The 23,933-nt window shown below is 40.5% G+C and overlaps 1 protein-coding gene across 1 annotated transcript in view; it reads right to left on the reverse strand.

The window, feature by feature from the left end:
- Window positions 1-23,933, reverse strand: part of GCC2 (GRIP and coiled-coil domain containing 2) — a 36,375-nt gene that overhangs the window by 11,303 nt on the left and 1,139 nt on the right. The window contains exons 3-13 of the mRNA XM_005686651.2: window positions 23,340-23,424; window positions 22,198-22,262; window positions 16,599-16,703; window positions 13,123-15,597; window positions 12,359-12,428; window positions 10,142-10,242; window positions 9,949-10,047; window positions 4,928-5,047; window positions 4,104-4,268; window positions 3,686-3,790; window positions 2,720-2,882 (exon numbers count right to left, since the gene is read on the reverse strand). Of these exons, the coding sequence (XP_005686708.1) occupies window positions 2,720-2,882; window positions 3,686-3,790; window positions 4,104-4,268; window positions 4,928-5,047; window positions 9,949-10,047; window positions 10,142-10,242; window positions 12,359-12,428; window positions 13,123-15,597; window positions 16,599-16,703; window positions 22,198-22,262; window positions 23,340-23,424 (3,553 nt within the window). The remainder of the gene's footprint in view (window positions 1-2,719; window positions 2,883-3,685; window positions 3,791-4,103; window positions 4,269-4,927; window positions 5,048-9,948; window positions 10,048-10,141; window positions 10,243-12,358; window positions 12,429-13,122; window positions 15,598-16,598; window positions 16,704-22,197; window positions 22,263-23,339; window positions 23,425-23,933) is intronic.

A 23,933-nucleotide genomic window follows, 5' to 3' on the forward strand; every position in this document is an offset into this window, starting at 1 on the left:
ATATAACACTAGGGATAATAAAATAGTAAATCCCACTGTATCTGTGACCACCTTTAATGACCACCAACAGAGGCCGATATCCCACCAAGCGAGGTGTCAGGCCTGCACGCACCGTGGCTGCTGCCTGCTTCTGGGAACAGGCTGTTTACACACTGCTTACGGCTGCTTTAGTGCAGGAGGAACAGGACAGAGACCTCAGGGTCCGCAACGCAGAGGCCACATGGGTCCTTGCACTTTACTGCAACTCAGATTCACCTGCTGACCCAACTCCTGTGCCGCACAGGTAACCCCCACCCCTGAAATACACTTGTCTCTAAGTATTTTAGCATGCATCTTCGAAATAAAGGCAGATTCTTACTGCATATCTAAAAGCTAAAGACTTTACAATAAGAAATACCCCAAAAGACGTGCTGTGTTTCCAATCACCTGGTCTGATTTTGTGACACTAATTGTCTTGTAGGACAAAGTTCAATAAAGGAAGACTGAAATGTGATCAAAACAAAACAATTTTATGTAACAGAGGTAAAGAGGAAGCCAGTAACAAACAGGAGTAAGTGGACGCACTTTCTAGATCACAGGACCACCCAAAGAAGCAGGCCAACCCGGCCACAGCCATCGTGAAGCAAATACAGAGCATCTGACAGATATCGTAACCTGGTTCTTGACAGAACAAGTAATACGCAGGGCCGTGTGACTGCAGCTAGAAGGCCCCAAGAGCAACGACTACCGCCATGAAGCTAAATCCACACACACTGCCTACATCACTCAGTAAACAAGAGCAGGTGTTCTGTAAGAATACACCTTGACTTGCCTTTATGCTGCGTCACCACCAGTAACTTCCTGGCAACTATTTGCCCAGTCCTGCAAAGACTGTACAAGGCACACATTACGTATAAAGCCTTTAAGTGCTCCAGGAATCATGACAGAGTAAGTTCCTGACCTTTAAGAACACAGACTGAAATTAACGATACATCTCTAGATATTGTGATGATGTAAAGCAAAATAGAAATATTCAGCAGAAATAAAAAGGCTGTGGGGACCCACATGGACTAATGGTCACAGCCAGGTTACATTTGCATGGGACAAGGAAGGCTTGTGGGGACAGCAGACACTGGAGACAGAGAAGGACTCCAAAAGGTGCTCACGGGGTGCGAAGGTGAGGGCACAGCGAATGAATGACAAGGCTGTGGAAAAGCAGGCGCCATGTTTCAGAAGAGGAAGGGCCGCTGCGCCCCAGAGGTGAGGAGGGTGAGTGAGGGTGCAGAGGGGCAGGGCTGGGATTGCAACACATGGCAGAGTGAGCTGGCTGACAGTTTTGTGTGGATACTTTCCAACATGTCCCCTCTCCTCCCCATCCAGTCACAGCCCCGAGCTCAGGCCTCAGGGCCCCTGCCACCCGGGGTGCCTGCATTTCCCAGACCCCACAATGGGCTGAATCATCAAAAAGGCCCAAGTCCACTCTGTGTTCAGGTCCCTCCTGAACAGATCAAGGAGATCTTCCAAGCATTCTTGACTTCTCCCTCACAGGTCAAGCCCTTTCCTCCAACTTGTAAAGACTTCCACACTATGCTACTCCTTTCCATTTCCGCTCCTAACTATGGCTGCAGAAAGGACTGCTGCTGCTGCTGCTAAGTCGCTTCAGTCGTGTCCGACTCTGTGCGACCCCATAGACGGCAGCCCACCAGGCTCCGCCATCCCTGGGATTCTCCAGGCAAGAACACTGGAGTGGGTTGCCATTTCTTTCTCCAATGCATGAAAGTGAAAAGTGAAAGTGAAGTCACTGAGTTGTGTCCAACTCTCAGCGACCCCATGGACTGCAGCCTCCCAGGCTCCTCCGTCCATGGGATTTTCCAGGCAAGAGTACTGGAGTGGGGTGCCATTACCTTCTCTGGCAGAAAGGACTTCCCTGTCCCAATTCGCTCTTTCTCTCCAACTCCTAAGACTCAACACAAGCCCCAACCCCCAACCATTCATCCACAGAAGCTTCTCCCTCTGCACTCTTGACACCCACTGCCTGGACCTCTCGTGTCTGCACTGACTCAACAGCGAGAGGTGCTGGCCTGAATAAGCAGCTCTTTTGAAGTTTTCCCAAGACCTGAGCCTCTTTTTCAGCTAGCTGGCTAACTCACAAAGTCAAATGTCTGCAAGTGTTTGTGACCTGGAGCCCCTGCTACCCAGTATGCACAAGAACATAGCTGGAAGACGGGCGCGTGCACAGGGAAGGGCCCAGAGAAACCAAGCACAGAGAGTATCTGAAACTCCCGTTAATTATTTAGGAATGAAAAAAAAAACCCATGGGTCAAAGAAGAGATTTAAAGAAAATTAAAAACATCTCAAGCTGAATTAAAACAAAAACACAACATACCTGCTTGTTAGCTGGACTGCCTAAGAGACAGTCACAGCTCTAGTGCTTACATTGGAAATTATTTCACAGATAAAATGGAACAGAAACACCTCAGAAAGATTCCATGGCCATTACAACCATCCTGCTCTGCCGACAACAGGACCCCTGAGAAATGTTTATAGGACTGAATGTACACAAGGGCACAGTGGGTAGTCTTACAGCCCCTCTTTAGTCTCCAGTCACGGTCCCTACTGTGAGAACGACTGGGCTGCCAAGGGCTGGTCAAGGGAACCATCAGCACTGGCCCCCACCCCCCACCCCCCACTTCTGCTGAAGACAGTGACCATGAGTTGCAGTGGGTTCTGTTTCACTCACTCATTTCTTCTTGCAGGGTCTCTTGTTTCTGTTTTTGGATTTTTATTTCCTGTTCCAAATCTTCTATCTTGCTGTTTTTATTAGCTAACTTCTGATTCAGCTCTCTCATCAAGCGCTCGTAATCAGCAATTTCCATGTTCATTAGCGTGGTCTGCTGGGCATCCTGCACAGGTTACAATGCTCTCATTGTCCATATGACAGTGGATGAGCTAACTGTGTCTAGGGATTTCTGAAAGGATCAAGGATCGCAGCACGCCTGCTCTAGGATGCTTTTCTGCAGCACAGAGACTTCACATGTTAATGAAGATGCTGGGGTACTTCCTAGATTGTAATTTCATAAAATAGATCACTTTCGTAAATAGTTTAACTTTCTCAATTTCATTGTATAATTTTCATTAGCTACAACTGGTCAACTCTTATCCACAAAATATTCCTATTTTAAGCAGCTCTTATAGTACCTTTATTTTTGCTGCCATCTTTGGAAGAGCAGAGAAAAATTCACCAAAGTTCTCAGCGTAATACAAACTTCAGTTTCTGACATTAACTAAATTTTCATGTGTCACAGAATAATCATGTACAAAAAATAAAACAGCAAACCAAGCCTAAATTCTTCCAGAGAGATGGGCACTGGACAACTAAGTTAAATTTTCCATATTCTGAGGCAAATAATTTATAAAGGAGTACTTCAGTATCACAAATAACCTTGTTTTTGAAATACTACTTTTCAGGGTCTATAGGATAGTTTAAAAATGAGAACATTGCTATTCTAAGTCTAGTGTTTCATTTTAGCTTTCTGAAAGTTACAGTCACTCAGTGGTTTCCAACTCCTTGCGACCCCATGGACTATACAGTTCGTAGAATTCGCTAGGCCAGAATACTGGAGTGGGTAGCCGTTCCCTTCTCCAGGGGATCTTCCCAACCCAGAGATGGAACCCAGGTCACCTGCATTTCAGGCAGATTCTTTACCTTTCTAACCAGCTCTAATTCTTGCATGGTTTTCTGAAGCTGTTTCTTTTCCTTTTGAAGCTGTAACTGAAGTTCTTCTAGTTCATTTACGGAACTGGCATACTCCTAAAATTAAAAACAGAAACACTGGGACCCCTAAGCCAACCAATGTTTAAAAAAAAAAAGCATTCATAAAGGATTATAAAATAAATCTGACATATAAAGTACAGAATTTGGAAATCTTTCCATATTTAAAAAATATACACCCAAAAATCGTACTGTGGATTCTCAACTTCACAGTTGGAATTAATTAACTTTAATTCCACATTAAGGAATTTATTTAACAAATGCTCCTCATTAGCAAGTCTTTTCTTCACTGAAGTACTACAATAAAAACACCACTGTGTGAAATGAATTCACCCCACAGAACTGTTTTGACCTTTATCTTCTGTTCTTTCTGAAGTCTTTCAGCTTCCAGCTCTTTGTCTGCCATAGCCTTGGCTTTCTGGACTTCTAAAATCTGCACTTCCAACAAGCAGGCGTTAGACTGCAGTGTCTCGATACGGGCCAGGAAATCTTCATTATCTGAGGTTAATTTTTCACACTACAATGACAAATGATTCACTACTGTAAACACACAGAAAATACACACAGGAGAGGAAGAATAAAATGGAACATAATGAGAATACTGGCACAGTATAAAAAAATGAAGATTTCAGAATCGAGTCCACGAAAGGAAAATGCAAAAATCAAGAGTAAGTTTAAACCACAGTCACTGTTGATGTTAATTTGAAAACATTTCAAGAGACCAGAAGCACTAACAGAGGAAAAAGCAAAAAATGAAAAAAAAAAACAAAAACAAAAAACCTCAGGGGAGCTGAGTTTACAGCTGTAAGTAAGACAGGATGGTTGCCAGTTTTCTGGTCATATTATTCTCTCAACATTGGGAAAAAGAAAATAAAATTAAGTTTCTATGTATTAATTTTAATTTTTGTGCAAAAAATATTTGAATTGAAATACACTTATTACAATTTTCACATATGAAAGTGTCAGTCACTCAGTCATGTCTGACTCTTTGTGACCGTATGGACTGTAGCCTGTCAGGCTCCTCTGTCCATGGCATTCTCCAGGCAGGAATACTGGAGCATGCCATTCCCTTCTTAGGGGGACCTTCCCAACCCAGGGATTGAACCTGGGTCTCCTGCATTGCAGGTAGATTCTTTACCATCTGAGTCACCATGAATTTACTCAATTTAAAGTTACCTGAAAAGTCAAACTCCTTAATTGTCTTGTAAGGTCTTCTACTTGATGCTCAAAGTTATTGGCACGTTCTTTCTCTGCATCCAACTGCTCTGACTGCTTATCATATTCTGATAAAAGATTCTTCAACAAAAGACAAAAGGACTTAACTTCAGGATATTATCGTACACTCAACTCCTCAGACTGTATGACTGGGCCATCTTAACACAAGCCGTAAGTGTTCATTCTGGAAGCCTGAAATACTTACCTAGACTCAACATTTGACAGACTACCCCGTGGCATCATACAATAAGATTAGCATAATCTAGATGCCTTTTAGTATGAGGTGGTCTCTTAAAGGCTCAAAGAGGATTTAAAACATATACAATGCAATATCTCCAAGTTATCTATCTAGTCATCAAAAATAAACTTCTGAAACATGAACAACACTTAAGCAGGCAGGAAGTTTACCCTTGTCACCCGTTACCTCCACCTAGAGTCTTGCTGAGGACAGTCTTGGGCCTGGCCCAGATGAAGCAGAGGTGCTCAAGGAATATGAGAGTACCCCACACACAGCCTCACATTCTGCAGCAGAACGTTCACGATTTTCCAAAGACCCTAAAACCACGTGACTTTTTCCTTTGATGTTCCTAGTCAGGTCTGCTCAGGAGAGAACCCCAGCACCGACCTCTGCGATTCACACCAGCCAGCGAGGACATCCTCCAATGTGCAGCGAGACTCAACTCTTCCCTGTAGCCTGTGTTTCCTCTCCCTTTTCTGATAAATCCTGTTTGTCCCTTGTTCCTGGTCAACTACTGACTGTTCTTCACAAAAATGCAGCCCTGTACAAAATAACTAACACATATCTCTGGCTTTCCCTGAAAGTGGCCTCAAGGAAGCACAGCTGGGCTGTCCTGCATGGACTGTGCCTTTGGAATTGTGTCCAACAACATGACTGTTTCTGACAACAGAGAGGAGCTGACTCTACCTAGGGTCTGATTCTAGGCTCTTTGTTCCACTGCTGTCTGTTCATTCTTTCACCACCACCACTCGCAAATCCTGACTGTTGCAGCTCCACACTAAGTCTCGCAGTAGGGCAGGGCTAATCCTCCCATTCTGTTCTTCCCCAATGCTGTGTTGACCCTTTGAGGTCTGACCTCTATTATCTTTCTTCTTTCTAAAGAACTCGTATTAAATTTTTTTTTTTTTTTGGGCAGGGGGTGGGGTGCTGCACTGGGTCTTTTCTGCTTTGCAGGGGCTTTTCTCTAGTTGTGGCATGGGGGCTACTCTTCCTTGTGATGCACAGGCTTTTCTTGTTGTAAAGCATTGGGTTCTATGGGCAATGGACTCCGGAGTTGTGGAGCACGACCTTAGTTGCTTCTCAACAAGTGGAATCTTCTTGGACCAGGGATTGAACTTGTGTTCCCTCCACTGGCAGGCAGATTCTTATCTACCACACCACCAAGGAAGTCCTAAAGAACTTCTTTTAACATTTATTGACAGGCATGTCTACTGGCAACAAATGCCCTCAATTTCTAAGAAACTCTATTGCTCCTTCACTTCTAGTGCAAAGCATTCTAGGTTGGTGGGTTTTTTTCTCTCAACACCTTAAGCAATGCATTTTACACTCTTCTCTTCTGTATGGCTCCCCGTAAGTCTGATGTAATCCTCTATAAGTGAAGTGAAGTGAAGTCGCTCAGTCGTGTCCAACTCTTTGTGACCTCATGGACTACAGCCTACTGGACTCCTCCGTCCACGGGATTTTCCAGGCAAGAATACTGGAGTGGGTTGCCATTTCCTTCTCCAGGGGAACTTCCCGACCTAGGAATCGAACCCGGGTCTCCCGCACTATAGGCAGATGCTTTACCGTCTGAGCCACATAAGGTGTTTTTTTCTGTGGCTTCTTTCAGGACTTTCATCTTTGATTTTCTGTAATCTGAAAATGACATGCCATGGTGCACCTCTTCTGGTTGTGCTATATGTGGTGTTCTCGGAACTTCCTTCCCAGGTCTGTTAACTGGGCAATCAGTCTTCCCTGTGCCAAGTATTTCCGTGTTCCTTTCTCTCTCTTCTCCAATGGCATTCATATTGCACACATGCTATACATTTGTAGCTGCCCCACAGTTCTTGGATGTTCTACATTTTTCCCCGCCTTGGTCCTTTAAAATATATATTTTAAAGAAGTAAATTGGTATGCTTCGTCTACCTTTACAGGAAAATAGATTATATGGTTCTCAAAATGTAAAGAAGCAAGCTCCTAATGACTCATAAAAGACAGATAAACCCATATATAAATTTCAAATAAGCATTTTTTTTTAAATGAATGAGATATCTTTATGTTAAGGATACTAATCCCTTGTCATATTTTCACTTGTTAGTTTTATCTAGTTCAGTCTCTTTCCCCTTGTAACTTCTTAAGTTTAGAAAAGTATTTTGCATCTAGAGATCACATGATTAAGTATTTTAAGGATTTTATTCTAATTTTTAAAAATCACTCATTTTTTACGAAACCTCAGAATTCATTTTGGAGAGGGGAACTAGATTTTCCTGAAGTAGTTTTCTGATTCCTCCTCTCCTGGTTTCTCTGTTTTCAGGTCTCACTGGCACAGCACAGCTCATTTACTTGCTGGAAGAAGAGATCTGGAACCAAATGCTTGAACCTAACCCCTGCTCCACTGGCTTCTTGCTCTGTGACCTGACTCCTTGCTGGTAAATCAGCAACGTTAATAACATGCTTATCACACACACACATCACGTGTGACAGGACATGTCAAGCACTGAGAAGACTGCCTGGCTTACAGTGCTTGTTGTTACACGGAAGTCACCCCACCCACCTTACCTTTCCTACACACTATTTCTTTGTCTGTCTGCTCTTACTGCCTTTGGGACTAAGGCCAGGTTGGCAGAAACTCCACCTACCTGGTTGACCACCGTCTTCCTAGTACTCAGGCTCAGCCTGGCTGTAGAAATACTTGAATGCATAAAGAAACAAAATGGTAAATTCTTCTGTTTTATTTTTTCATCTTCCTATAATAGTGTCTCATGTTATTTAGGCTGATGAGCAGTAATACCTCCAAATAGTGTTTTCACATTTGTGTTAGACATGTCTGCTGCTGCTGCTGCTAAGTCACTTCAGTCATGTCCAACTCTGTGCAACCCCACAGATGGCAGGCCACCAGGCTCCCCTGTCCCAGGGATTCTCCAGGCAAGAACACACATGTCTAACTTTCACATTTCCTTGGCCAGAGTACTGTAATAATAGCCATCTTTGTTTATTACTGATTTTATTAGGAAATTCCAAACAGAAATGGTAGTCTTAAAAAACAATACCTTAAAGCATATTTAAACCCTAGCTGAGGAAACAGTGGAAACAGTGTCAGACTTTATTTTTTGGGGCTCCAAAATCACTGCAGATGGTGACTGCAGCCATGAAATTAAAAGACACTTACTCCTTGGAAGAAAAGTTATGACCAACCTAGATAGCATATTCAAAAGCAGAGACATTACTTTGCCGTCTAAGGTCTGCCTAGTCAAGGCTATGGTTTTTCCTGTGGTCAGGTATGGATGTGAGAGTTGGACTGTGAAGAAGGCTGAGCACCGAAGAATTGATGCTTTTGAACTGTGATGTTGGAGAAGACTCTTGGGACTCCCTTGGACTGCAAGGAGATCCAACCAATCCATTCTGAAGGAGATCAACCCTGGGATTTCTTTGGAAGGAATGATGCTAAAGCTGTAACTCCAGTACTTTGGCCACCTCATGCGAAGAGTTGACTCATTGGGAAGGACTCTGATGCTGGGAGGAATTGGGGGCAGGAGGAGAAGGGGATGACAGAGGATGAGATGGCTGGATGGCATCACTGACTCAATGGACGTGAGTCTGAGTGAACTCCGGGAGTTGGTGATGGACAGGGAGGCCTGGAGTGCTGCGATTCATGCGGTCGCAAAGAGTCAGACACGACTGAGCAACTGAAATGGAACTGGAAACCCTAGCCACTTAAAACCTTGACACTAGGATGACACATTACACACACACACAAATAGTGCAAACCTTTACTAAAACATACAAGGTGACTATGTTATGGACAAGAGTTTTCATTATCAGAGAAATGCAAATCAAAACCACAATGAGGTACCATCTCACGCCAGTCAGAACGGCTGCTATCAAAAAGTCTACAACAAACGCTGGAGAGGGTATGGAGAAAAGGGAACCCTCTTACACTGTTGGTGGGAATGCAAACTAGTACAGCCACTGTGGAGAACAGTGTGGAGATTCCTTAAAAAACTGGAAATAAAACTGCCTTATGACCCAGCAATCCCACTGCTGGGCATACACACAGAGGAAACCAGAATTGAAAGAGACACGTGTACCCCAGTGTTCATCACAGCACTGTTTACAATAGCCAGGACATGGAAGCAACCATGTCCATCAGCAGACGAATGGATAAGAAAGCTGTGGTATATATACACAATGGAATGTTACTCAGACATTAAAAAGAATGTATTTGAGTCAGTTCTAATAAGGTGGATGAAACTGGAGCCTATTATACAGAGTGAAGTTAAGTCAGAAAGAAAAATACCAATACAGTATACTAACGCATATATATGGAACTTAGAAACATGGTAACGATGACCCTGTATGTGAGACAGCGAAAGAGACACACAGATATAAAGAACAGGCTTTTTGACTCTGTGGGAGAAGGCAAGGGTGGGATGATTTGAGAGAATAGCATTGAAACATGTATATTATCATATGTGAAACAGATCACCAGTCCAGGTTCAATGCATGAGACAGGGTGCTCAGGGCTTGTGCACTGGGACAACCCTGAGGGATGGGATGACCAGGGATGCGGGAGGGGGTTCAGGATGGGGAACACGTGTACACCCATGGCTGATTCATGTTAATGTATGGCAAAAACCACTACAATATTGTAAAGTAATTAGCCTCCAATTAAAATAAATAAACAAAAAAAAAGTTTTATATTTCAAGTACATTTCTTAACTTACAAGTCACAAATGTAACTTGTTATTAATATAACCATTTTTACCTTATAGTTTTCAGCTCCTTGAATGAGATCTCTCATGGAAGTAGACAACTGATCCCTTTCTGAGCGAACAGATTCAAGTTCTTCCTGGAGCGTCTGGGCCTATTTTAAATATATGATAGTTTTTTAATGCACAGAAAAACATGATTTTCTAAAAGGTAAGGTTCACAAATCTTGGATTTTTAAGTCAACTTACTTCTTTCCTGCTAGAATCTAGTTCTTTCTTTGCTTTCACAGCAACTAGTTTTAACTTACTTATTTTCTCCTCTTTCTCTTTGGCTTCTTTTTCCAAGTATCCTAAAAACATAAAACGAAACAATTATACATAAACTCAAATGAAAACTAGGGGAAAATATAAGAATTACTCACATAGTCCTAGAAATGAAACTTTAATCTAGTACACAAAATACACAATTTGAAATTAAAATAACTAGCAAAGTATCTATTTTTAAGTAAAAGCTTAATTATGGATTTTCTAGGCAAGGCAAACAATGAACAGAATTCTCATTTTCTTCAGTCTTCCAGAACAGCCCATCTCCTCAGTGTCCATACATGGAGAGGCCATTCGGACCCCTGAACAGCAGAGGACCTCCTGGAAATGCAGGTATGCTGGGCTCCTTGGTGGTGACAGCCAATCAGGATGAAGCAGAGATGTCAGACGCTCTTCACTGTTCATGATCCACAGGTGCCTCCGGTGGGTGGGTCTGATTTTTTCCAGCTGGACTTCAGTATGTCCAGTGTGACTCTTCCTTAATCTCTCTGGCCGTTTCCCCGACGTAAACTCCATGCTCCAGATCTTACTTCTCGTGTCTCTGATGAACTTCGGTAATGATCTGAACTTCCACACTTGCTGATTCATTGAGTTGTGCCTTTGTTCACCACTGCCTTCCTCGGCTGTGACAGGGGCACCGTCTGTGCGTAACACAGGCCAACTCTTCCACTTCTGTGTCGCACCCCACACCCCCTCACCTACTTGGGCCATCAGTGCACAATTCTCCCCTCTCTTGTGCAGCAAAACCCACTCTCTAATGGATTCACCCCAACAGTTGACAGACATGCAACAAGAGAAATGCCACCAAGAGCTTAAGGTCAGGAACAAAGGGTGGAAGCAGCCAAAGAGGGGAGGGGAGGGTCATGAGAAGACAGGTGAGACTTCATTCATTCTCTCACACACACACACACAAATCCACACCACCCCTCTGGACTCTGTCCCATCTCTTCCTTCTGAGCATGGTCTGTGTCTGTTCTCACATTTCTCTCCCCTATTTTCTCCCTGAATCCGTTCCAGTCATTCTCTTGCATACCATGGCAACTGTTATCAAGTTACCAAGGACCTTGATGCTGCTTAGCTCAGGCTGGGCCTGAGTACTAAAGTGGCCTTTCTTCCCTCCTCAACACTTCCTCCAAATGCACTTCACTGGTCTTAGCTTCCAAGACATCTTATGCTCTGGGTATTTCTAACCCTCCAGTTATTTCTTTTCACTCTTTTGCCATTTCTATCTTTCTGACTTTTACTCGACAGAGAACTGTTTCTGGTCCTTGTCTTTCTTCTACACTCACTTCCTTGGTGATCTCCACCTCAGGGCTTCTAACGCTAATGATGCAGAGAAGTGGCTTACCTGGTCAGCCCTCTACCAGTCACCCCAACCATTCCAACCATCCATCACAGAAGACTGTGGGTCACTCTAGATTGTTCCCACTACACCCGCAACAACTGGGCAGTAAAATGAGGAATTACAGGTACTTCACACAACCCCATCTTGGTTACTCTGACGGATAAGCAGGAGTGATGAAGCCGGACTCCTCCACACATCACACCAGCCCTGCTGGGAGTGGCCTCTCCCACTCTAGAACCTCCCAGGAGGACCCCCGGATGTCAGCAGTGTGAACATACTAGCACCTGCCGTCTCCTCTTGCTACAGTATCCTCCTTCTTGGGTTACATTACTCACTCTTTAAGACAAGGACAGCCTGTCCTGTGATGTTTCTCCCAACTCAACAAGCAGTTAGTCACATCTTCCTGCACTGCCACCAGCAGAACCCGTCCACACCCCAAACTCCGGGAGGAACAGCCCTCTCTTGCAGTGTGTTCTTGAAGACAAAGACTGCATCTTAGCCACCTTCCTATCACCAGTGCCTAAGTAGCTGGCCTTTCAAGCCAAGTTTGCTAAATGAATGAAAATCCCCAAAACAATCATGGCACTTTTTATAAAAGGAATCACAACAGTCCTCTGGATGAAACAACAGAAAGTGAGAGTTCTGAAAGTGAAGGCGAGCAGAAGGCAGAGGCCATCAGAAGAAGAGTGATACTATGCTTTTAACACCTCATTAACTGGAGAGAGAACTTCCCATTCTGTTCTAACTCTAAGAATCTGTTCAATTAACCATAAAAACATATGCAAAACCATAGTTACCTATTTTTTCTTCAAACTCTTTTACTGAAGGTTGATCACTTTCTACAGAAGGTGATTTCTTGAAGGAATCCTAGATTTTATAGGAAAAACAAAGACAATCACTGCATTCCCCATGATGAACTGGCCGTTACGCTAAGCATGAAAAAAAATATATTATTAAAGAGAATTCATACAGAGAGCAATCACCTGAACAGACTTTCTCTTCCCTTTAGAGACCCAGTAATTCTGATCTCATCATGCACATAGCATTTACTACTAAAAACAATAGCAGCCAAGCCCAAGATGACCCACCCAATGGATATCAAATACATGATGTAATAAGGAAGAGATTAAATGATGACCATAGTTTATCCTGCCACAATCTTGGGAGGAAAATCTGAAGTTTTGGCTAAAATGAAATATTGCTTTAGCCTATTTTCTTTTTGCTCAACTGTGCTTTAAGGTAATATGTGTATCATACAAGGATAAAATTAAAAAATTTTCACATTTAGTTGTAGTTTTGCTGGTGACTACTTTTGACCAACATTTAACCCCCTGGCCACTTAATCTTATGTAAAATCAAGATTCCAAAATAATCTAAAACCAACAGTAATCAGTATGATTAAGTGTGATATGAATATGTCTAATGTACTTTTCAAAAATTTGCATTTGAGCTTAAATGCTAAAAATGTGACTTCGAAGTGTAAAAATGGTAATATTTATATTGTCTAGAGCTTGTGACTAGAACTAAGAATTTACTTAAATAAAATTCACATTAATATTACCTTTAATGATATTAACTCTGCTTTCACATCTTGCAATTCAGATTCTTTCTGTTCCAATAATGGCCTTAGGTTTTCAAGTTCTTTTATAAAATCTTTTTCTTTTTCGTGATGGTTTTCATTTTCTCTACACAGTTTTTGAGACATTTCTTCAACCTGAATTAGGAGATTCTGATTTTCAAACCTTGTTTGTTCACTGGCATTCTTCATCTCCAGAAGGTCAGACTGCAGGGCCTCCTTTTCCAAGAGGGCTTCTTCTAACTCCTTCCTTAGGACAACTTTCTCTTGCTCATAATCTCTTAGTAGAGACCTAAGCTCCTCACACTGAACCATATGCTCTTCTTGAAGGAGCTTAATCTCTTTTTCTAACTCTACTTTTCTTTCATCATACTGAAAAGCCAAGTTGTATTTTTCTTCATTTATTTTATCTAAGGATTCACCCATGGCTTGTAGGATATTTACAACATCCTGTTCTTCCCTTTCGTGTGAAACCTTTGACTCCATCTGTTCAAGAAAACCACACAACTGAGCTTTGACAAACAACTTCTGAACTTGCTCGCTTTCCAAAAATTTATTCAAATTATCCCTTTCTCTGACAGCTAACCGAAGTTCCTCTTCTAATTCAGAGATCTGCTTCTGAAGTGCAACATCTCCTTCTTTTTGAGACAGGAGGGCTTCCAGATCCCTGCTCAGCAGGTTCTTCTCTGAACTCAGTTTGCTATTTTCTTCACGAAGAGACCTCACTTCCAATGACATGGCTTCCTGGTCTTCGGAGAGAGTTTTCAACTGAGCTGTAAGCTTTTCCAGTTTTTGGTTCTTTTCATCCTTTTCTTTTAAAGTTTCTTCTAGTCCTGCTGTTAATTCATTCACCTTCTGTTCTAGTTCACTGTTGTACTGGGCAGTCTGATCCACTTTTTCCCTAAGTTCTACAGTCAACCTTTCTTCCCTTTCACATTTTTTGTGAAGATTATCCATCTCTTCATGAGAACTTTTCATCTTACTTATGAAATCATATTTTTCCTCAGTAAGAGAACTTATCTTTGCTTCAAATTCTTGTAACATGGTATCTCTCTGACTGAGACTAACTAGATACAGTTCATTCTTCTCTTGAAGATTCTTTATGGTATTTTCAAGTTCTGGTACACATTCCTGCTGTGACAGTAAGTTATCATTTTCTCTCTGGAGACAATTCACAGTTTCAAGAAGAGCATCTTTTTCATTAAATGCAGTTTGGAGCTTCTGCTGAAGTTCATTAATATTAAATGCTTGTTGTTGCTTCATTGATTCAAACTCTTGACTTATTTTTTCAGCAGATTCCCCCAGCTCTGTCTGTAAAATTTCCATAATCTCTCGTAAACCCTCGTAGTTTAACATTGCTTCTTGCTTTTCTTGTTGTAGTTTTTCACACTGTTCCTTAAGACCCTGTATTTCAAACATTAATGTTAACTTTTCTTTTTCTGAATCTGACAAAAATGTCTCATTTAGTTCTGTTATTTCTTTTTGATGCTGTTTCTTCAGACTCTGTACTTCCTTGTTATGTTGTTCGATGGTGCAGCAAAACTGTTTATTTGCATCTTCTAGCTCAGATTTTAATTTCTCGATTATATATCCCTGTTCTTCTTTAGCTAGTAATAATTCATTAATTTTAAACTCTAAATCTTCCCGTTCATGAAAAAACTCATCCTTTATATGTTGGGCGTCAATTTCAAGTTTTAATTTTAGATTATTCATGTAAGTTAACTCGTCTTTTAAGATGCTATGTTGAGACTCCAGTTCTTTTAGGGCATCTTCTAAGTGTCTAACTTTTTCATTCACTGCTTGTTCTACAAGAGAATCTTCCTGTAAGAGGAAAGAGCACACCTGATTTTCTTGGTCTGCACCTGAGGCTTTCCCTTCATTTTCTAATTCACATTTATACTTCTCCTGAATGTTCATCTCACCTGCCTCACACTTTCTGACTAAGTTATCCTTTAGCTGGATCAAATAATTTACTTCTGCTTCGTGTTCTTTGGCAGATGTTTCAATTTGGCACATCAATTCTTTCACCTCTTCTTGGTGTGTAGATTTCAACTGTACAAGTTCTTCCTGCAAACTATTAATATCTTTTTGGTACTGCTGACAATTAGCCTCAATCACTCCCTGGAGGTGAGTAATTTCTTGCTCCTTTTTATTTGTGGCAATTTCTAACTGCTTTTGCAGACATAAAATTTGATCCTCAGAGACTAGCTTAATTTTCTGAATCTCTTCTTGCAGCTTTTTAACATTATCTTCAGAATCACTCTGAAATCTGAGCTGTTCTGAAAGCTCTAATTGTTTTTTTGCTGCTTCTTCCACTTCCTTTTGCCAATCAGCTTTATCATTACTGTATTTGGAATGTACTGTTGTTAATTCATTTCTCAAATTTTCTATTTCTTTTTCATAGCTTCTTTGTGATTGTTCCAACTCTTTCTGCACATCTTCCAACTTAGTTACAGAATCCTATAAACGTAAAAAGCACACAAAAATTATTTAAGACGAAACCTCTGCCTTAAGAAAAATAAGAGACACAGTCTCATAAGGAGGAAACAAGTAGCAGTGTACACAGAGAAATATGATCCTTAGATTCCAAAAATTCTGCTTAGAAGCTCTGACCACCTTAATAATAATGATGATATCCAGCAGTAGTACTAATGTCTTACTCAAAGCAAGGAAATCTCTGAGTTTACTTTTGTTTTAAATGGTAATAAATTACATAAGTTCTATTAAGTTACAGGCTTTAATGAACATCTCCTGAATAGAGTGATAAAAGTTTTGGGGAGAAAAGTAGCACAGACCCAAAGGTAGGCAAGTATCCAAGAAGTGAGCAAGCAACAGTATGTACAGTATGTGAGACAATCAACATTTAAATTGGTAGTGTCTCATAAAACAGATATTTCATAAAATAGGTATCTTTCCCATTTTATTAAAAAATGATACTACAGCTAAAAAGATTAAACATTAAAATGAACAGGTAAATGTTAGCTGTATCTCTCCATGTAGCTCAGTGATTTCAGTTATCCTTCTTTTAAAATATCAGTCTGTTCCCTTATCTGCAAATATTATATTTAAAATAAGATGAGATGCTTTTTTTCCCCTTAGTATTTTTTTAGTCTTATTTATATTTATTTATCTTTGGCTGTGCTGGGTCTTCATTGCTACTCAGGCTCTCCTCTAACTGTGGTGAGCAGGGGCTTCTCACTGCAGCGCCTTCTCCTATTGCACAGCTTAGTCTCTAGGGCATGTGGTCTCAGTAGTTGTGGTGCACTGGCTTAGCTGCTCTGTGGCATGTGGGATCTTCCCGGGTCAGGGACTGAACTTGTGTCTCCTGCACTGGCACGCAGATTCTTTACCACTGAACCATCAGGGAAGTCCAACGAGATGCTTTTTAAGATCCTGGTTCTAAAATTTACAACTATATTATATAAGTTAATAAAAATAGATAAAAAAAAATCCTGCCTTACCTCAACCTCTTGCTTCATTTTAATATTTTCCTTCTTCAGAGAAACACAGTGTTGCTCAGTCTCTGCTTTTTCCAAAAGAACAGCATCCAGACGTTCTGTCAAGGCCTGTTTTGGAACAGGACAATTTGTTTGAGGTTAAAAACAATGGATTGACTTTACCCATAATTATCTCCTCACCTCTCCAAACCATGCTAAAGTAAGCATATTTAAAAGGCTATACACAAGAACCAAGAGAATAGGAGAAAAGACATGCAGATATGAGAAATTTCAATACAACTTTGAAAAACTGACAGTGGAGGAGGTAGAGGAAGTGAATTAGAAAGAAGCAGCAAGCTAGAACCTGAGGGCTCACACGGAGAAACATACAAGAAGCTGGCAAACACTCACTAGAAAACCAAACGCTCAGGAATGGAGGCAGCAGATACCGCTGAAGCGGGTACAGGAAGTAGGTTCTAGTTGGGACTGACAGTCGTGATCAGGAGTACTTGGAACAATGGGCAAGCAAACCCCCAGTGTCCCTCCCACCCCCAGAAAAGGTTCATACACTGAAGAGATGAAATAAGAGAGGAACTCAATGAAGTGGAAACCAAACAAGCCAAGAGTCAGTTTCTTGAAAACAAAGCTAACAAAGCAGACCTCTTATGAGACTGATCAAGAGAAGACGGAAGTCACAAACATAGTGAACAGAGAGGGAACCTATCCATATATAAACCACAGATTAAATAGTTAAGAAGAATATTATGATCAATTATTAACCTGCCAATAATACTGAAAAGTAAAATGGTACAGATAAAAATTCCTAGAAAAATGTAACTCTCACACACACACACACACACACACACAAATCAATACTGTAACTACTTAAAAATTAAACTAGAGGTTGAAAATGGTCTACCAAAGACACAGGAGGAAAAGAGAGCTTTGCAGGTGAGTTCTATCAAGTTTTTAAACAACAGATTATCCCAATTACATATGAGTTTCTTCAGAGAAAATAAAAAGCAAGAAGAATTCTCAAGTTATTCTCACAACTGGCATAACTTGATAACAATATCCAATGACTTTACAATACAAGATAATCATGGGCCCATTTCACTGTGAATTTAGTCAGTCGTAAACCTTAAAACCTAGATAAAATCCTAAACAGCAGTAATCAACTATCACCCTAGAACTGCCTCTGAATTTCTGAATGTGAAACAAAGAAAAACAAAAATATAAAAACAAAGCAGATGTAGAAAAAATTAAGAGTTCTATATCAAGTTATAAACACTATTTATAAACATGAGAGTAGAATACAGCCACTTTTCAATACAAGATGATAACAATCTTCCTCCTATGCCTCTGTTCTTAGGAACCTGGAGAAGAACATGGTCTACAGAACGAGAAGATTAACCAGAAGAGTAAATAACATTCCACCCAGAAAGTAAGGTGGAGGTGCAGGGCTGAAGCAGAAAGCAGGACAGATATTCACTGGGTCATGGCACAAGGCTGGCTCCAGGAAAACCACAGCAGACCTAGAGACAACCAGACCAAATGAGCACAGGACACAAGGCTTGAGGAGGCAGGTGTCCAGGAAAAAGTATATAAACGATTATTTGATCTGTTTAACCATTTGGAAAGTAGGCATCATTGTGAAAGATAGCTAAGTTTTCATCAGTTATAACAGGAAGTAAATAGCTAAATGTCTCACCAAGGAATAAATCAAAGAATCGCAGGATAAATATATTATTTAGAAACATAATTTCCATCAACTATTTAGTATTATAGTTATTAGTTGTTAGCACTATTTCTAAATGTGCATACATTATTTTTGTTAAAACAATTTTAGTTTTAAAACTAGTTTTTTTTCACACTACATGGTATTGCAATGTAAACTTTTTGATAAATTATCAGGGGAAGCCTGAAAACAATAATTTTAGGAGATATACAGAGGGCATTATCTGAAAACAGCTATAAATATCCTTAGAGATCAGAGGCACAAAGTGGACAGTCATTCCCAGGAAATGCAAATTTCAGCAACAAGAAAACAAGAGGGATATGTACAAGAAACTTCACATCCTAACTTGTAATCTTTCCCTTCCTTGTGCATTTGGAAGCAGCATATAAGCTCACTGTAATATCACACACCTCTCAGTTTGACATGGAAAATTTGGATTTTTTTTTAAAAGTCAAATATGTCAGGTTCACAATACAACTTCAGATGTATTTCAATGCACTAGAAGATGACTATCACAAATTTAACAATTGAAACTTGTAAAAATGTTAAAGTGTTAATTACTCAGTTGTGTCTGTCTCTTTGTGACCCCACGGACTGTAGCCTGTCAGGCTCCTCTGTTCATGGAATTCTCCAGGCAACAGTACTAGAGTGAGTTGCCATTTGCTTCTCCAGGGGATCTTCCTAACCCAGGGACTGAACCCAGGCATCCTGTATCTCTGGCACTGGCAGGTGGGTTCTTTATCACTAGCACCACCTGGGAAGCCCCCAGAAAGCCATACATTTTTATGAAGAACAGAAAACTTTGCATTCAAAGTCATGTTTTTCAGTGTACTTTCTCCCAATGAAGGAATAAAACTGCAATCTGTGATTTTTCTAAAACAGAAAACTCAAAGCAGCTGATTAACTGATGCTCAAGCTCCTCCAATCACTCTCCAGTGTAATCTTCTCATTAGGAATGGAAATCAAAAGATTTCATTCTCATTTAATTTTCAGTTCAGTCGCTCAGTCGTGTCTGACTCTTTACAACCTCATGGACTGCTGCACGCCAGGCTTCCCTGTCCATCACCAGCTCCCAGAGCTTACTCAAACTCATGTCCATCGAGTCAGTGATGCCATCTAATTATCTCATCTGCTGCTGTCCCCTCGTCCTCCTGCCTTCAGTCGTTCCTATCATCAGGGTCTAAGGAGTCAGTTCTTTGAATCAGATGGCCAGAGTACTGGAACTTCAGCATCAGTCCTTCCAATGAATATTTGGGACTAATTTCCTTTAGGATTGACTGGTTGGATCTCCTTGCAGTCCAAGGGACTCTCAAGAGTTTTCTCCAACACCACAGTTCAAAAACATCAATTCTTCCGAGCTCAGTTTTCTTTATGGCCCAACTCTCACACCCTTACATGACTACTGGAAAAACCGAGCTTTGACTAAATAGACCTTTGTTAGCAAAGTGATGTCTTTGCTTTTTAATATGCCATCTAGGTTGATCATAGCTTTTCTTCCAAGGAGCAAATGTGTTTTAATTTCATGGCTGCAGTCACCATCTGTAGTGATTTTGGAGCCCAAGAAAATAAAGTCTATCACTGTTTCCCCATCTATTTGCCATGAAGTGATGGGATGGGATACCATGATCTTAGTTTTCTGAATGTTGAGCTTTAAGCCAACTTTTTCACTGTCCTCTTTCACTTTCATCAAGAGGCTTTTCAGTTCCTCTTCGCTTTCTGCCATAAGGGTGGTGTCATCTGCATATCGATATTATTGCTATTTCACCAGGCAATCTTGATTTAATTTTACCAAACTATTACTTTCTGAGACTTGAGTGGTCAGGGTATTAAATTAATAACCTGAAAGGTAAACTTAGCTAACTTAAGATAAATTTTTACCCTCATTTTTAAGAGTAGTTTTGACAGAACAGGAGAATACATGAACAAGGAGGAAACAAGGGACACATATTTAATATTTAAATATTCTGCAATGTAAGTGTATGGAAAATATTTTAAGGGCTAAGAGTTCACTGACACAATGGCATCTGCAATGTTCTTTTCAGATACAAAAACGTGCTTTTTAGTGTGCGGGTGAGCATGTATGTATATATGCATACATATATGTATACAATATCTCCTACAAATAATATACGGTAATAACAAAATCACTGAGTACTTATGGGACAGATCCAGCTCTCTGTACTGTGTGGACTGACTCTAGGAAAGCAGGTCTTATTATTCGTTATTCTCTCTAGTCTCCAGTGGAAGAGTCACAGAGAAGTTAGGAAACATAGCCGTGGTCACATAGCCTGCTGGTGGCAGAGCAGGGTCTCAAGATCAGAATCAGGCAGTCTGGCTCTAGAGTCAGGTTCTTTAATTAATTACTGTGCTTAGTCACTCAGTCTTGTCCGACTCTTTGCAACCACATGGACTGTAGCCTGCCAGGTACTTCTGTCCATGGGGATTCTCCAGGCAAGAATATTGGAGTGGGTTGCCATGCCCTCCTCCAGGGGATCTTCCCAACCTAGGGATCAAATCCAGGTCTTGGGTCTTGCAAGAGGATTCTTTACCATCTGAGCCACCAGGAAAGCTCTAATTAATTACTAGGTTGGCCACAAAGTTTGTTTGGGCTTTTCTTTAAGATGTTATGAAAAACTGGAATGAATTTTGTGGCCAACCTTGGCTATTACTAATCAGGAAAATACGTAATGATCAAATAAAATCATTATGATTCAGAAATGCTTAAACCAATCTGTACATTACAAATCCAAATGTTATTTGTGCACACCATTCAGAATTCATATACTGTTTTGACTAAATAAAGAACAAAATGGCAGTATGAGGTATACACGGGATTTAAAGACTCCTTGAAATAATTTCCTGGGAGCCCCTTGATTGTCCACCGCTCCCGAGCTGGGAGAATAAGACAATATATAATCAAAGACTAGACAGACAGCAAGACTCAAATTACAAACATGCAAAAGCAAGAAAAAAAATTACTGCAGAGCTTTCAGAAGCAAAGAAACTTTAAAGACGGCCAGGCCAAGTGGGGGAAGGAAAAGCATTTAAATAGCGTTAAGGGCACGTGAGGGCTTCCCTAGTGACTCAGTGGTAAAGAAACCTGCTGCCAATGCAGAGGCCTCAAGTTTGATCCCTGATCCAGAAAGGTCCCACATGCTTTGGAGCAACTACACCCCTGGGTCACAACCAATGATCCATGAGTCCATGTGCCGCAACTACTAAAGTCCACACACTACAGAACTCCGTGCTCTGCAACGAGAAGCCCCTGCAACGAGAACTGTGTACATCACAACAAAGAGTAGATCCAGTTCACAGCTAGAGAAAGCCTGAACAGCAACAAAGACCCAGCACAGTCAAAAATGAACAGATACATTTTAAAAGTTATTTTTAAAATAAGGGCCTGTGAATAAGAATAAGCAACTCAGGTTTTTAAACAGGAAGTAACAAGATAAAAAGAGTATTCTGTGCTCTGTCAAGAGTATGTAGAACTAAGAAGAGAGAGCGAGTCTAGTTACAGGGTCATCAAGGCAGGTGTGCTTCACAAGGATGACACGAAGTGCTTCACAAAGAGCCCTGGAAATGGAGAGACTCCTCAAAGTCCTGCTCGGGGCTGGGTTCCTCATGGGCAAGGGAAGAGCAGGACTGAGACTGAGGCAGCAAGCATAAAGGACAGAGTGAGTGCGATGCAGAGGACAGAGAGCGACACCAGGTCAGAACAGAAAGGGCAGAAGCGCTCATCCACCTCTCTCCACACACTCAACCAGAGAGATGGAGCATGTAACCTTGGGTGGGAGCAGCTGACAGCCCTCAGGAAATCTGAATTATCATCGGGCGCCTCATCTAAGAAAAACAAAAATAAAAGTGACACTCACAATGTGTCCTTACCTTAATGATGTCAGCTCCTCCAGCAACCAGCTTTGACCTCAATTCTTCAACTTCTTTCTCCAACTCTAAACAATTATGAAAAAATTAAAAAAAAATACTAGTTCAGGAATGAAAAAGGAATTACTGGCTAAATGAGAAGTACATTCTTTAAAAAAAAAAAACCTCACTATAAATTGTTAATACTTTTTTAAGAAACAGCATATATTTTGAGAAAGCATTAAGTTCACCTAGCATTTCATTTCGGTTTTTATCATGGAAAACTACAAATTAAAAAAACTAGAGAGAATAGTATGATTAACCTCTATGCTCCATCATCTTGGTTTAATACGGACTAAATGAGCAATATTATTTTATCCCAACCTGTCTTTACTTCTCTTTTCCCTCTTCTCTTATGCATCTTGACATTTCTGAAGCAAATCTCAGACATTATTTCAGCTGTAAATAACTTCTTCCCATATAACCTTAGAGCAACAACTAATCTCATATTAAACGTACACATTAATCTATTTCATCAACTCATGTCCAGATCTGGTGCCTACACATTTCCAAATAAATTACTCTCTTTATCATAAGTGGATCCAACCTTTGAAAACTTTGGCTTTCAGACTGGGCAGTAACTGAAAAGAGCTCACCCACACATATTACAAAAGGAAACTAACACCTAATCTTTGTGGAATATAAAGAAATAGAAACTGAATAGGGAATCAAGCAACTTCAGTAAATATGCTTCAGAAATCCAGGAAAAGAAGTCTTTTATTGCTTTATTTAAGGCCTTTTTAAAAACTTGTTTGGGCTCAGAACCTCACATCTCTAACATATCAACTGCCAATGTTAGGAAAAAATGCCTTACTCAGAAGAATATATAATCCACGGGAGGTTAATAAAAATGTGCTTAACTTTAACATACTATTTCTTAAAATCCTCCTCCCTGACCTTTTTTATTAACCCAAAGATAACTGCCGTTTAGGCTTATGGGATAATAAAAAATATCAAAGCAAGTGGTTAGAATATTAAGTAAGATTCCACTACTCTAATATTATCGGATTCATTGATAAAACAAGCCAGGATACTATTAAAAAACTAGTATTCGCAACCATGATTAAACAAGATTGTGGTCAAGATGAGTATTTTCAACCTGATACCTGTACATCTCAATTTTGTTTTCTGTATTAGCATCATCTGCTTCTTGGCAAACTTGATAAGATCTTCCTTGGGCAAGGCTTCCAGCTGGAAGATGCAGAGACATTACCAACTTAGTATAATTCATGTTTCTACTATTCCACAAAAAAGAAACATAAAGTCTGCCTAAATATTAAAAAAAAAAATCCTACTGAACATTTACAGCAACCAAATACCATATTTTTTAATATTCACTTCAGTTCAGTCCATCAGTCATGTCTGACTCTTTTTGACCCCATGGACTGCAGCACACCAGGCCTCCCTGTCCATCACCAACTCCCAGAATTTACTCAGACTCATGTCCATTTAGTTAGTGATGTCATCCAACCATCTCATCCTCTGTCGTCCCCTTCTCCTGCTTTCAATCTTTCCTAGCATTAGGGTCTTTCCTAATGAGTCAGTTCTTTGCATTAGGGGGCCAAGTATTAGAGTTTCAGCTTCAGCATCAGTCCTATCAGTGAATATTCAGGACTGATTTCCTTTAGGATGGACTGGCTGGATCTCCTGTCCAAGGGACTCTCAAAAGTCTTCTCCAAAATAACAGTTCAAAAGCATCA

The sequence above is a fragment of the Capra hircus genome, chromosome 11 (assembly GCF_001704415.2).
Source record: "Capra hircus breed San Clemente chromosome 11, ASM170441v1, whole genome shotgun sequence".
NCBI lineage: Eukaryota > Metazoa > Chordata > Mammalia > Artiodactyla > Bovidae > Capra > Capra hircus.